We start from the raw sequence: 15,213 nt of genomic DNA, 5'->3' as shown, positions 1-15,213 counted from the left end.
GTTTACATTTTGTCATTTAGCAGACGCCCTTATCCAGAGCGACTTACAGTAAGTGCAGGGACATTCCCCCGAGGCAAGTAGGGTGAAGTGCCTTGCCCAAGGACACAACCTCATTTGGCATGGCCGGGAATCGAACTGGCAACCTTCAGATTACTAGCCCGATTCCCTAACCGTTCGGCCACCTGACTCCCAGAGCATTTACAGCTTCCAGAGCAGGACTGGTGCCTGAGCAGGACTGGTGCCTGAGCAGGACTGGTGCCAGAGGATGGAGAGTTCTCCCATCCCAGTCCAGCAGCCCAGCAACCAGATGACCCTGGTGACCTCTACTCTCACTCTCACCCTGCTTCACTCCCATCCAACCCGGAGCTCGCTTGAACTCTGAAACTGTAATGTTCCACGAATAATTCCAAATTAAACAGCCTGATAACCCAGCTTTGTGCCTGGTCCGTTTAGAGCGTGTGGGTTGTGGTTCTGTCCCCGGGCTACTGTTGATGAAGAAGCTGGCTGTGGTCTGGCTGTGTAGATGCATTCTCTGATCTCAGTCTGGCAAGAATACACACAGAGCAGCGCTGGTGTACTGAATGCAGCATCTGGTCCTGGGTGATTTTTTGAGAATGTGTTGGTAAGACACAGAGAACAAGGGATATTGAGTCAAACGGAACGGAGGTGGATGAGGAGGAGGAGGAGGAGGAGGAGGGGAAATGAATCGTTCTTCCAACTGAAAGGGAGAGCTAGGAGAGATATGCAGTATCGTGAGAATGAAAAAGAGAGAAAGAGGGGGCTATAAAGAAGGAGAGAGAAAAGGGGGAGATTAAGAGAGTATGGACAGCCAGACCAAGAGGGAGAAAGAGAGGCAGTAAAAGACAGAGAGGATGACGGAGAGAGATGAAACAAGCAGAACTGGAAGGTGGGGGTTGCAGAAGCCCTGGCAGTTACTTGAGATACAATTGAACCTGAACAGTTGAATCATCCTCACTGCTACCCTGAATACTACGTTTGGAGTTGTATTCAATAAGCATTTATCAGACGGTGTCAAAGGGACTTCAATGAATCCACTGACTTGAAAACTACCCAACTGTAAATCACAACAGTGTGAGAAATGGCCTGTGTTTTCCTTCATACTCAGGTCTCTTGGTTCATAGTGGGGTTGCAGAGTTTGCAACATGGTTGTATCAGGCACTCACAGTCAGTCTTTGTATAATTCAGCTACAACTTTAATTTAACACAAGCCATTTCATGTCTCTGAACCATAAAACATATTTGGGTTTTCAAAAATAAGTATATGTTTAGTGTCTCAGCTTAAATATTTACGTAATACATAGACACACACACACACACAAACGCACACACACACACACATACACACTTGTTCATAAGAAAACACATGTACACACACACGCTCACTCCCTCCCTCCCTCCCTCTCTCACAAGTTAAATGTAGAGCAGTACGAATAATTCTATAGCAGATGAATTAATGTTATTCTGTGGGGCTTCCCCTTGGGAGCAGTGAGTGAAGCTGGAGAGTGCTATTTCAGCTGCAGTGGCCAGGCAGGGCCAGGGGAAAGGGCAGAGCGTGGGGAGGGGGTGGGGGGGGGTCGGAGGGCCAGACTGGGGTGGCCGCAGAGAGCACCATTGGCAGGGCTGTGGCTGAAGCCCCTGCTGCTGACCCGTGGAGCAGACAGTAAACCTGGGGTTTATGGGAGTTCAACACGCGGTGGGTCTCCAATGTGAGGGCTCTTTCTAACTCCGACAGAAAAGTAAGTTAGATCTGTACAGGAGTGGGGGTGGGCATAGACTCCAACCTGGAAGAAGAAATAACCATTCCCGGTTTCCCCCATTCGCTCCATTAAACATACCACCTTAGTATTTGTAAGAGGACGACCACTAATATTGAAAATATATCACTGGCTGGTCACCATGTTGTGACAAAATAATAATTCTACAACGCCTGCATTAGAATTGTAGCTTGGACAAGCCACCATACAGTATCTCCATTGACTTCTGTTGCTAGGTTTCTTTGCTTCTGTTTCCAAACCCTTCGATTTTTCTGACACACAAACAACAAGGCAGTATCTACAATTCCAGAGAAGGTAGCCTGGCAACAAGGAGGAAACGACCATGACCCACCAGTGGGACTCAGTGGAAAACCCTAGATGTTGATGGCCACATATGGAGTCCAGTAGCTGAACACTTAGCTCAATGAGGGTTGGGTTGCTTTGGCTAGTGGTTGGTGTAATAGTGTTTGTCAGGTAGAATACAAGGGGATTATGTCCCAAGCATGGAAACTTTGTGTAATTCTAGGGGAGGGAGAACACACCTCTCATGGAGGTTTGATAATTGGCTACTGTTTTCAGTCTTGTCATTGAAAAAGGACAGACCATCTATTCCATACACAGCTCCCTGTTCCCAGAATGCAGGTTAAACGGTACTGTAATGTATAAATAGCAAGGAAATTATGACCAGCAGCACAGGCTGAAGTGGATACCTTGTCAGAAGTGGACTCCCACAGAGCTACCAGTAACCAGGCAGACCTAAGACAATAAAGACAATTTGCGCCCTAATATCTTCTAATGAAGACATGAGGAAGGCTTACAGGCATCGTTTAGCTGTTCACATGCCATTATAGCTGTGGTATTACAATAAAGTCAAAAAAAGAATTATTTTATGTTGTTCTATGCTTTGCTTTATGTATTTACACACACACACACACACACACACACACACACACACACACACACACACACACACACACACACATAAAGACACGCACATACACACGGTGTGGGCATGAACAAGTGGGTTGTTTTAGAACTTTGGGAAAGGCGTGGTCAGAAACGTCACATTACTGTGCAGCCAACTTGAGGATAAATGTGAAGTGATGCTTTTGCGGCTTTAGTGCAAGATTTTTGCAAGAAGAAAGACTTCTCAGCTGCAAAAAGTCGTCTCGAGAAGTGTACACATACTTTTAAAAATATTCACATGCAGGGCGCTTTGAGTGGCAACATTCCAGTCACCTGTGCTATTCAAACTAGCCCACATGAATTTGTGGTATTCATCGCTGCCTCATACGGTCGATTCTGCATATTGCAGTAAGTTTTGACTTCGTCACATCTTCGCAGGACTGGAAATATTGATACGGAATTAAGGTAATTACTTGGCTATTCGCTCTCTTGATTAATTACTGAAGTTTATATTTAGTGGTTTTGGAGACTCGTATTTTTTTTTTACACACTTAGTCACAGTTCAGAAACGCCATCATAGCGTATCATCGTAGTTTCCAAAACAATCATGGGAACATAAATATGGCAGGATATTTAAGAGCTGCTGTTGTGTTCCCTGGAGGTTTTAGATGTTTCTCAACACTTCCAGACACAGTGCATGGCCATTTAGCTGCAATCTGAGGTTCAGTTTTAACTAAAAGGAAATCTGTCAGCATTGCATGAAATGTCAAGGAAGTCAAAAACACTAGTAGGGCAAATAGCTATCAATAGCGTGCCAATTTACTACCAGTGAACCCCCAGAGATTTCTAATGGCAATCCACCAAGCCAGGACTCTACTGTACACCAGCAAGCCTCTGCGGTCTAATGAACTCAACCTCCCAAGTTCAATATTGACTCAAATTATTTAGCGAATTGGATACAGGTTGCGAACCCAGACCAATAATACTGTTTTGCTCTCTTAAATGTCTTTCTTTGCCAGCTCATTTAGTGGGGGAAGAGGGGAAAAATAAACCAAGAGAGAGAAAGAGAAAAAAGAGAAGGAAAAGGGAAGATCTCTGCACCTCCCCTCTCTGTCCCGTTCCAGCAGAGGAGACGTTAAAAAGCTCATCGTCTTCCCCCGATCATGAGGTTTGCATCCCAGGGATGGTTCAGGGGTCTGTCCCTGCTCCTGGTGTTCCGGACGGCCGTCTCCATGGTGATGCAGCCCAACTCCACAGGCTGGGAGGCCCTGCTGGACAAGTACCTGGAGGAGGACGGGGAGTGGTGGCAGGCCAAGCAGAGAGGCCGAAGGGCCATCACAGACAGCGACATGCAAATGATCCTGGATCTGCACAACAAGCTGAGAGGACAGGTCTACCCCCAGGCCTCTAACATGGAGTACATGGTAAGATTCCACAACACAGCAATTCACCCATACACTGTAGCTGGTCTACCGAACACAAGTCGGTTTCATTGTCCTAAAAACAGCTTCTTTTGACAAATGCATCTTGACGTTGTCAGTGTATCAGCGCAGACAGAGCAGCTGGAGTATCAGAAGTATGGCTGTGGAGTTTGGCTGTCTCTTCAATAATACAGTAAAAGACTAGTATTCAGGTCAGAGGGATAGGCAGGGGCCCCTGAAGTCCTGTGAGATGTTGTTTTTTTCTCCAAATAGTGGCCTCCTCGCGACCTATACTAATGCCTAATGAGCAGGGCACGCCACGGTCTCCTCCGCCCGCGTCACCAGACCTGCTGGCACGGAGCCCATTGGGCTGAACCACAAACACACCGTGTTATACCCCTTGCTACTAACTCAAACACTCCCTGCTGTAGCATCAGGTGCTGTGGTCGGGACTTTCCTTTCATTGTTTGTTGTTCTACATATACAAATGAGCGTGGTTAGACTGTCTTCATCGGGTCTCTGGTTGTGTGTGAGGGTGTGTGTGTGTGTGTGTTTGTTTGGAGCTGGATCACCTTTCACGGAGCATGTGCAGCACACTCCCAGCAGCTGTTTGAGACCACCTCTCGTTTTATCAGCTTCCCTCCCGCTCCATATACCCCCCCCCCCCCCCCCCTTACCCCCACCCTGCGCCCCTGAAGCCCTCCCCACCCAGCCTGGTCCTGTGCTGTACTCACAGAAACCATTACCCTTCTGGTAGTGCCAGCTCTACATAAGCACTCTATGGAGCGGAAACAGATGCACATTATTGATTGTGTCCACTATGATCCTGACAGTGATGTTGTGCAATGCAGTGCCACTAAGATTGCTTGTCTCAGATGAAGTTTGCAGGGTGCATTGACGTCTGTCTCCCTTCATCTCAGCTGAGAAAGCGCTAGAAGAAGGGAGGATGATACGTGATGACGGCAACACAAATAAGAAATTCACTCCAGTTAATCTCTGGACCGGCTGATTGGGTCACTGAGAAGCTGTATTTGCGACCTCTTCTCTGTGTGTTTTTGTGTATGAGAGAGAGAGAGACAGAGAGACAGAGACAGACAGAGACAGACAGAGACAGAGAGACAGAGACAGAGAGACAGAGACAGAGAGACAGAGAGAGAGAGAGAGAGAGAGAGATAGACAGACAGACAGAGAGAGAGACAGAGAGCGAGAGACAGACAGACAGACAGAGACAGAGAGAGAGAAAGAGAGAGAGACAGAGAGAGACAGAGACAGAAGGTTTGTCTCCCTTCGTGGCAGCCCCCTGTTTGGGACATGCTCCAGTAAGGAGGTGCTGAGGCAGCAGAGCGCAGCCTACTGGCTCCTGTTACAGTTGGCTGACTTTTTTAGCTGCAGGGGCACCCAGGGGTGAAATATTGAGAGACGTGCAACAATAAGACTGCAAAAGAGAGAGGAAGAGAGAGAGGTAGATCTTGAGAGTGTGTGCGTGTGTGAAAGAGGAAGACGGGACTGAATTAATGCGTGTTTGATGTGTGTGCGTGAGAGAGACAGGGACATTGGGGATAGTGTGGAATGAAGAAGGGAGAGGAGAGGCTGTATAAGACAGTGGAGAGTTGGGAGAAGGGAGAAATAGGAGGGGCTGTTGACGATGTGGTCAGGAGAGTGAGACATCCGAAGAGGCTAGGATCAGAATGAGACAAAAAAGTTTGAGGAATTTGGAGAGGGAGTTATGGGAAATACAAGTATGAGAAACCTTCGAAAAGAATGATGATGGAGAGCTCACAAAATGGACAGAGAGAAGGCAGGGACAAATGAAGGAGCGAAGAATGATTGGAGAATCTTGTGTAATCCTGTTATTGTGGAGGATGGCATGCAGTATCAAGTGTATTATTGCTCTAACTGCCTTACTTTTGTGCAGGGGCAGAGTGGGCCTCGGCCCAGCTTTTCAAAGGGCTCTGTTTTTCAATCTCTATTTCTTTCTGTCTCTTTATCTCTTTTTCTCTATTTTTCCCACACCGGCTTCCTAAATGAATAAATGTAACTTTCAGAATCGGCTTTATAGCTGTTGTACTCTCTGGTACCATGCCTCACTACAGTATCTATCCCTTTTTTATCCCCACATACACACACACACACTGTGGGTCAGTTGGGTTTGTAGTTTATCATAGTATTACAGAACAACCCTATTGACCTCGGTAGTAATCATAATAGCAGCTCTAGTAGATAACATCAAGCCAAAACTCCTCTCCTCTCTCCCTCTCGCTCCCTCTCTCTCTCTCTGCCTCTCTCGTTCTCCCTCTCTCTCTCTCTGCCTCTCTCGTTCTCTCTCTCTCTCTCTCTCTCTCTCTCTCTCTCTCTCTCTCTCTCTCTCTCTCTCTCTCTTTCCATGATCCGCGTGGCTCAGTTCCCACTCTGGCATGATCCCACACAGCAGCTGAGACGATTTTCCTGGATAAGCACTCACTCCACAGCCATCCACTCGGCCCTCCGTCCTCCCAGAGCCAGGAGTGACTAAGGCATTCTCCTCACTCCCAGGTTGACCTACTGATATAAACAGTAGGGTGTAAGGGTTTGAAGCACTGTATGACAAACAGATGACATCTTGTGAAAGAGGGCCATCCTAGCTTTGATATTTGTGCGAGTGAGGCTAGTTTCCAGTTAGAGCTGAGGTGCTGGTATTTACATTTTGGGAGGAAGCTGTGTTGATTTTTCTTCTCTATCTGGGAAGTGTGAGCATTTGTTAAACATATCTGCACCGTATCCCGGGCAGTCTGCTGGTGATCAAGTGCTTTACAGAGTTGAGTCAAGTATTTCTTGGTTGACATTTCAGAGTAATTTTCAGACCAACTTGGCATTACCCCTGTTGATTTCGTCTTCCAAACCACAATCAGAAGGCAGCATTATGGGGAGCGGATGAGGAATGATGTACTTGACAAAGGGTATCAATAGCCAGTCTGGTCAAAGGCTGCCTAGAGAGAGAGGCTTCTCGGGTCTGGAGTCAAGCTTTCACAGTATGACAACGTACTGGGGTGACAATGGCAGGACTTGCTCTGTGGTTGTGGGAATGCAACTGGTGGTCTGGACATTGAACTGTCAACACACACATACTGTACATGCATGCACACATTCAGATAAACAGTCTCTTATTCTTCCTGTCTGCCTCTTGGTCTATCTCTCTTTCTCCCTCTATTTCTCACACTTGTTTCGCATGCTTCCTCACAACCCGGCCAACCATCTTTTTATACCAACACCTTTATTTTCTCTCTCTATCTTGTCTTTTTTTCTTCAGTGCGCCATCTCTCTCGCACTCTCATGTGCACTGTATTTTCTGCCGCTCTCTCTCTCTCTCTCTCTCTCTCTCTCTCTCTCTCTCTCTCTCTCTCTTTCTCTCTCTCTCAAACTCACAAAGGGAAGTTCGCCATTCTGCACCAGTAGGAATGCAAGACCAGATGACCAAGAGTAAAAAAAAGAACGAAAAAAGAACTGGACGTAAATGAGGTGTTAAGTGAAATAAACAATGCAGTGTGCACGGTGCTGAAAGCATTTAGCAGGGGACATGTTTTTCTTTACAAGCCCCAGCAGAAGTGCGGTCAGAGGCTGGGGCTTGGAGCCCCCCCCCCCACTGGTTTGACTGTGCAAACAGCAGCACTTTGACATTCAGGCAGCACAAAGCACTAAACACAAGAGATCCCAAAAATGTGTCTTGGTAAAAAGCTTTTTTTATAACTCGCATGGTTATGTTTAATTTTTTTTGTCCGTCTTCTCTTTTGCGGGAAAGTGGTTGTATACCATGTGGAAAATTGCCACTTTTTTATGTGCTCACTGAATTATGTTACTTTAATGTTTGAAAACATATATCTGTAATCATTCAAAACCACAGTAAGTTATTTTCTTTTTTTTTAAAGATTTGGTAAAAGTTGGTGTGGCTCACTCGAATGGACTCAGTGACCCCCCGTTGGATTGATCACTTGTGGTCTAAAACACTCCTGTCACCCTTATAAAGTAGCCATTCACAGGATTACATTGTGCTCACATTTCTAAAGTTGAGGGATTCAGAAACTATTTTTCCAATCTCCACATTTCATCGGTAATGTTTTGCGGTTGAGTTCCCAGCGTAAACACATTGATTAGTCTTTTGGCAAGGGAAAATAGGGTTACTTGTCAGGAAAATCGATGAAGAGTATGACATAGCTAGGGAACAAGGGTGTAATAAAGAAAAGCCATGGTCTACGAACCATTATCTGAGTTATAGTACTACAGATACTTTAATCCTTTCCCTTGCTGTGCTAAACAGAAAGTGTTATACACTACTGTACAGTCCACCCTACAGATAGAAAAAGGGACTTCAGAAAGTATGTACTTCACACAAACACATACAGGCACAGGTGCTGAATGAACGAACTCTCCCCCCCCCCTCCCCCCACATTACCAAGGAAGGCCCCCTTGGTTTATTTATACAACGTTCCTTCAACGTTCCTTCAACGTTTTTTAAAACAGACCTTCTCAGGTATCTGATATACCTCCTTGTGTTGCCATGGCAGTGTCAGTCTATCAACATTGCCTCAACATTCCATCTTTAACCAAACAGCTCCACTCAGCTGCTTTAAATTCCCAGAATGAACTGTGGAACTTGTTTAGAGAGTTAATGTGAAGCACTACCAGGCATCCTGTTGCCGGGCAGGCTTGTGTCACAGCAGGACTAAATGTGGAGACCAGCAGTTGTTTTTAGGGGCACAAAATGAGGGGAGAGTGGAAGGGGGGGCTCTATTTTAGACCCTGTGATTGGTTGAGATTTACTGGGGGGCCACACTTTTGGATTTCCAGGGCCCAACGTGTGAAATATCTAAGCTCTGACACCCGCAGTCTTATATACACACACTTACATACACACACTTATATACACACACTTACACAATCGCCAAGTATTGGGTGTCTCAGCCCAAGGTGAAAGTTAAGGTGTGCATTTAAAATAGAGTTACCTTCAACAAAACGATTACTGTTATTTTACTATGTGAAAAACGTCAGTCTTTGCAATGCGCCGCAAAACCTCCAGAACGGCTGGTGTGTTCTGCTTCCGACCATAACCAAACTTGGCGAGAGGGCATCGTAGAAGGGGCAGCCATACTGAACCCCTTTGCAGACATATGGGATGTATTACTTAAGGAAAATCAGCCTGCCTCGTCTCTCTTCTTCTTTTTCCTTCTCATTTTTTGAATAACCTCAATCTTTAGGGAAAATAAGCCTCTGCCTGGTCCAGCACAACCAACGGGAAATCCCTCTCCAGCCGTTCACTTTACAGCAACAGCATATCCGCAGCGTAGCGTTCGCTCGTGGGGTCTACGTCGTCTCTCCCGGTCGGCCTCAGCAGAACAGTATTGACGTACAGCGTCCACGTGTGGTGCTCTGTGTCGAGAGCCTTGTCTCCGGGTCTCTGTCCCCTCACGCGTCTCTCTCTTCTCTCTCTCTCTCTCTCTCTCTCTCTCTCTCTCTCTCTCTCTCTCTCTCTTTCTCTGTCTGCAGTCGTGGGACACCGAGCTGGAGAGGACGGCGGAGGAGTGGGCGGAGACATGTTTATGGGAGCACGGGCCTGCCAGCCTCCTGCCTCAGATAGGACAGAACCTGGGGGCTCACTGGGGAAGGTGTGCCAGACACCACACAACATCCAGCCCACTGAAACTAAAACCACTCTGTTCTCACTTGACACGTTGTGTACAGTTAGGAGTTGACTTCACGTTGAGCCTCACAGAACATAAACGACACATTTAAGATTGGCTCTGACTCTTTTTTTATTTATTTTTAACTCTGTTTCATCCTAGATTTCGTCCCCCCACGTTTCACGTCCAGGCGTGGTATGACGAGGTGAAAGACTTCTCCTTCCCCTACCCACAGGAGTGTGACCCCTACTGCCCCTACAGATGCTCCGGTCCAGTCTGCACACACTATACACAGGTAACGTGTAGACTGTACCACTTCTTCCGAACATGGGGGTATCCAGTGTGGGCCTGGTTGACTGTGTTTTCCTATGTTGTTAACTCGCTTTCCTGTTTCCACAGCTGGTGTGGGCCACCAGCAATCGTATCGGCTGTGCCATCAACATGTGCTACAACATGAACGTTTGGGGTCAGATCTGGGCCAAAGCTGTCTACCTGGTTTGCAACTATCAGGCAAAGTACGTCTGTTAGGAAAAGTATTTTTTTTTCTTCACTAAAGTTACTGTATACAGTTTCCACATTTTCAGAGAGTACATAGTAAACCAGCATTAAGACTTTAAAATAAATCAAAATAAAGGGATTTTTCGCATATTGTCAGAGATAATGTGTTCCACTAACCTGTAATATCTGACCTGTACCTGTAGAGGTAACTGGTGGGGCCATGCCCCCTACAAACATGGCACCCCATGCGCCGCCTGTCCCCCCAGCTATGGAGGGGGATGCATGGACAACCTCTGCTACAAAGGTGCGTGTGGGTTTGTGTAAGGGAGAGCCCAATAGCCTGCTCTTTTATGTCCGGTCCTGTAGCAAAACAGCAGCCCTTCGCTCTGAACCCAAACTGTTTCCTTCCCTTTCCTGCAGGCGACGGCTCTGAATCCCTTACTCCACAAGAGGAAACAGAGGAAAACAACTTCATTGAACAAGAGGCACCGCAAAACCCCCCGAAACCTCGGTCCCGGGCCCCCAAACCCAACCTCCCCCCGGCCACTACCACCAACCCCCGTTCTGAGAGTCTGGAAAGGAACGAGGTGGTCAGCACACAGCAGATGTGTAAGCGGCCATTTAAGTGTTTATTCTGGGTCCGGTTTCTTCTCAGCATGGGGGGGGATACGGGTTCTGGTTTTTGAGGGTGGGATGGTTGGGCTTTAGAGTCGAAGGAGCAAAAAAGTGCTTTCTCCAAAAGCAGGTCAAAACCATGGAATTCTAAGAACCCTCCATCTCATACCGGTTATTGTTGATTAAGCAAAACGGGTAGCGAAAAAAAAAAAACCTCAACGGAAATGTTTTGGTGCAATTTATTCAAAATTGCCTTGAAGTTCTGCAGGTTTTATCTGTCACGTCCTTAATTCACCCTGACAGTTTTTTTTCTTCAGCAGACTTAATATTGCAAGTCACTCTTTAGAGCAGGGAGGAATGTCTTATTGTTCTGTTTCAGCAGAGATCTCCTGCGTGTGTGTGTTTTCTTTTGGCTTGCACAGTAAAGAGCGGGGGGCACGGGTGGGCAGGGGCTTGTGGTTTTTAAATGGCTTCCTCTCTCCTGAGCAGGGGGCCAGGCTGAGGCCTGCTTCTCTCGACTGACCACCCTGCTCAGCCCTGCGTCAGGAATGCTTCGTTCTGGAAGCATCAAAAGAACAGCCCGATAATCCACCTCAAGGCTCTCTATAGTGGAGCCCATGCCTCAGGGAGGTGCTACTCCACATGCTGGGGACATGCAAGGCATGCTGGCTCGTGCTAGGCTAACAGCTCTGTGTGTGTGTGTGTGTTTATGTGTCTGTTTGTGTGTGGGTTTGTGTCTCTGTGCAATTCAGCTCAACTTGTGACCTGTGATACTAAACTACGAGATCAATGCAAAGGAACAACCTGTAACAGGTAATGGAATCATTTGCTCACACTCGACCTTTGAACAAACGATCAATACAGCCAAAATCCATTGTTTTCCATAATTTTTTGAATGAATGCGACACCAACACCTTGCTATTTGTCTACAGGTATGAGTGTCCAGCTGGCTGTATTGATAGCAGAGGGAAAGTAGTGGGGACAGTGCACTATGAGATGGTGAGTGCTACAGAGACAGATAGTATTCATCTGTATCCACTCAATTCAAATGGAAACATGAATACAATTTTGTTTGAATTGGATTTGATTCAAAGCAATCGAGTATCTGCAGAGCTGGCCTCCATGCCGGTGTCATAGACAACGACGGAGGGTGGTTGGATGTGACAAGACAAGGTAGAAAGGAGTTCTTCATCAAATCCAACAAAAATGGTGTCCAGTCCCTTGGGTAAGGTCATGTTGATGATCTATAGATGTGAGGTGAGATGCAATTTGATATCCTTCCGGTTCTTGACTCACCTTGTGTGCTCTTTCACAGGAAGTACCAGAGTGCCAATGCCTTTATTGTTGACAGAGTAACAGGTCAGTTTCACTGTGTCATCTTCTTCATCAGTTACACTACAGAAGTCATCGTGTTGGTGTCTCACTTGAATCTTCTGTGAATCTTGTGTTGTCTGTCATCCCCTCTCTAGTTAAAGCCATTAACTGTGAGACGACCGCAGCACAGTTGTGTTCCTATCAGAAGCCTGTGAAGCATTGTCCAAGGTACTGTTCAACCTCGAGTCTCTCTCCCTTTCTACTTTCTCTCTTTGATACAGAGTTTGCCTGATACTGACTTAGCCTGACTCTTTTCAGACTGTACTGCCCTAGTAACTGTATGGAAGAGAACCCTCACATATCACGGGTCATCGGCACCAGAACATACTCAGACGTAAGTCATCAGGTCTTAGAAATATATACAAAATATTTAAATAGATTGTAATTCAAAGTGAAATTATGCGACCTTTGTAATGGATACAAAATTGGAACGATGTGAGATTCTGAAACGCAGAAACTCAACGTTGTCTACTTTGTTGTCTGTGGCGTCGGGGTCTCCAGAAGTCCAGCATATGCCGGTCAGCAGTGCACGCTGGGGTCCTCAGGAACGATGTGGGGGGCTACATCGACGTGATGCCGGTGGACAAGCGGAAACAGTACATCGCCTCGTACCAAAACGGCATTTTCTCCGAGAGGTACAGCTGGATGGCTAATCCGTCAGTCTGCTGGCTAATCTGGCCTTGGTGGCTAGCACTCGTCAGCACGTTAAACCAGTCGGGGAGGAGAGAGAGTCAGGGAGTCTGAGAGAGGGAAATGCTGAGAGGAAGAATGGAAAGTATTCTTCATCATAGTGGGTAGTCAGTATGAAATACTCAAAAAGTCAAAATTATCTGTCTCTGTTTCTCTATGTGCTGGTTTGGATTCATGGCAGGAGTCTTTGTGTTTGTGTCTGTCTATCATCTATTTGTTTTTCAATAATCCCTTCATACACGTCACTTTTTTCATGTATTTTATTGTTGGCGTATGAACGCCAGCTATTTCTGTGCTTGTTTTGAAGAGCGCCAGAACCCAACTGTCTGAGTTGTATCTGTCATCTGTGTTTGTTCTAACTTGACGTGGATGTCTTTCTATGAACCACTGAAGTCTGATCTCACCTGACTGTGTCTTTCATCCTGGCGTCTGAACAGTGGCAGAACGGGTTCTGTTCCTGACGCGTGCCACACCCTGCCTGACCTCTGGATGTGTTTTCTCGTCCTCCAGCCTCCAGAACCCCCCAGGAGGAAAGGCTTTCCAGGTCTTCGCGGTGATCTGAGAACCCTACAGGGCAGACTGGCCGAACACACCGAGCACGTGGATGTTTATCAGGCAGTCCGTCGGCCCGCCGTCTGTTTCCTGGGGGTTGCGCTAGGCTTCGCCGACCTTGCCTTTGCCTGCAGATCGTCTCCACGGCAACGTAAACCGAGAAAGGAAACTGTACACACTCAAACGCAGAGCTAGGGATGAGCTATGGGTAGGTGTTCTTATGCTCCTACTTAGATGCTGTCTCATTAGGGAAATGGTATAAACTGTAAATATATTTTATACGTTCATCATATGTTATGTTGCACATACTGTAAGTGGATCTTGTTCCTTGTGTTTTGTAATGGTTTGCCTTTGTCTTGCCTCTTTGACAAATTGACAGAAAATGTAAAAAAGATACAGTAGTCGGCACTTAAAGATAATAAACCATATTATTTGCTGTTCTTTTTCATCTCTTTGTTGTTTTTAGAGCATGTTGCGTTAAACTTGTTCAAGTTAGGCACGTTACTGGTGCTCTGGAGTATTCTGATTTTGTGGTTGTCCTTTTAAAGAATATAGGTGGTGCAAATTATGATGCATTTATTTTTGTATTGAGTTTTTATATTGCATTATGGGTAGTTGAGTCAAGGAATGCTGCTATAATTTTGCTGTGTCATTATTCCTATAGAGATGTTATGACTGTGTAAGATAATGTTTATCAGAGGTTGAGCTCCCTGCTGGTCGGGAAGTACAGAAACATCCAGGACATACAATCCTACTTTATTCTCCCATCATGCTTGAGTTCTTGCTTTGTGTTCACCTGTTTCTCACACAGTAATCCCGACATCGTAATTGTTCCGGTTGTCAGTGTCACATAACGTGACTTCGATTATGGTGCTTGTGAAGAAAAATAAAATTTAGCATTGTAGTTAGTAAGTATTTTGTCTGATTGGACTGTGAAATAAAGACCATCTTATAGAACAACAAGTACAACTTAGTTACAGTACATGGGTATATAAAGCCTTCATCTGACCTTTAGCTGTACTGTACTGTACGCACACTAAATGGTTTGTGACAGAAAAATAAAACACACAACATTCAAAGATGCTACTTATAATGTAATCATGCCTACTACCCGCATGTTAAATCAGAATATATTGTTTCTGGTGACCTTGATATTTGTGTGGTAGACAATAAAACTTTATTTATGAAACAGCTCTTTTCAACAACTTGTTTTCAACAGGTCTTTTCAACATCATGATGCATAATGGAAACACACAATTTGCTATGTTGTCTTTGTACATGCATTTTCCCTACCTCAATTTGTTAGAGAAAATCAGTTCATTTTGCAATAAAACATTTCAACTATTTGTCTTTTGTGTCATATTTAAGGACTCCTTCCTCCTTTTTTCCAGGGAATTTAGCAAATTATTAAATACAACACAACAGAGTTCCCTAGTGATTTTGACTGTAATACAGTACATGTTATCCCTGAACAGCCAACATACTGATGTTTTGTGGTTCTTTGGCCGGGATCCGTTAGATATTTCCCTGGTGTCTCACAGAAATGTTTCTTGTTTAGTAAGTAATGTAGTAGTACTAACTGGAACTTGAGCTCCTTTTCTCAACTTGAACAAGGCCCATGGCCCTTATCGGGTCCAGGAGGTTAGACAAACATGACTCTTCAGTGATTGGAAAAACACCTCCAGAGGTCCAGGTCTAGTCCACTGCTCCTTCACACAGAAGGGAAGTGTC

The 15,213-nt window shown here is 45.7% G+C and overlaps 1 protein-coding gene across 2 annotated transcripts; it reads left to right on the top strand.

Annotated features, from left to right (window-relative positions):
- The first annotated feature begins 2,841 nt into the window (after positions 1-2,841).
- crispld1a (cysteine-rich secretory protein LCCL domain containing 1a) lies at positions 2,842-14,822 on the top strand. 2 transcript variants are annotated; one of them, XM_062480092.1, is made up of 15 exons: positions 2,842-3,146; positions 3,850-4,105; positions 9,620-9,738; positions 9,916-10,048; positions 10,153-10,268; positions 10,455-10,555; positions 10,672-10,860; positions 11,619-11,679; positions 11,799-11,865; positions 11,961-12,091; positions 12,182-12,225; positions 12,336-12,408; positions 12,499-12,574; positions 12,742-12,875; positions 13,441-14,822. In XM_062480092.1, the coding sequence occupies exons 2-15, from the start codon at positions 3,914-3,916 to the stop codon at positions 13,490-13,492; spliced, it is 1,488 nt and encodes a 495-aa protein (XP_062336076.1). In that variant the 5' UTR covers positions 2,842-3,146; positions 3,850-3,913; the 3' UTR covers positions 13,493-14,822. The 2 variants fall into 2 exon arrangements, with proteins under 2 accessions (XP_062336076.1, XP_062336075.1); XM_062480091.1 differs by having other exon boundaries at positions 3,701-4,105.
- The last annotated feature ends 391 nt before the right edge of the window (positions 14,823-15,213 follow it).

The sequence above is a fragment of the Osmerus eperlanus genome, chromosome 15, assembly GCF_963692335.1.
Source record: "Osmerus eperlanus chromosome 15, fOsmEpe2.1, whole genome shotgun sequence".
NCBI classification, from domain to species: Eukaryota; Metazoa; Chordata; class Actinopteri; order Osmeriformes; family Osmeridae; genus Osmerus; species Osmerus eperlanus.
This window is presented reverse-complemented; position numbering and strand designations above follow the sequence as displayed.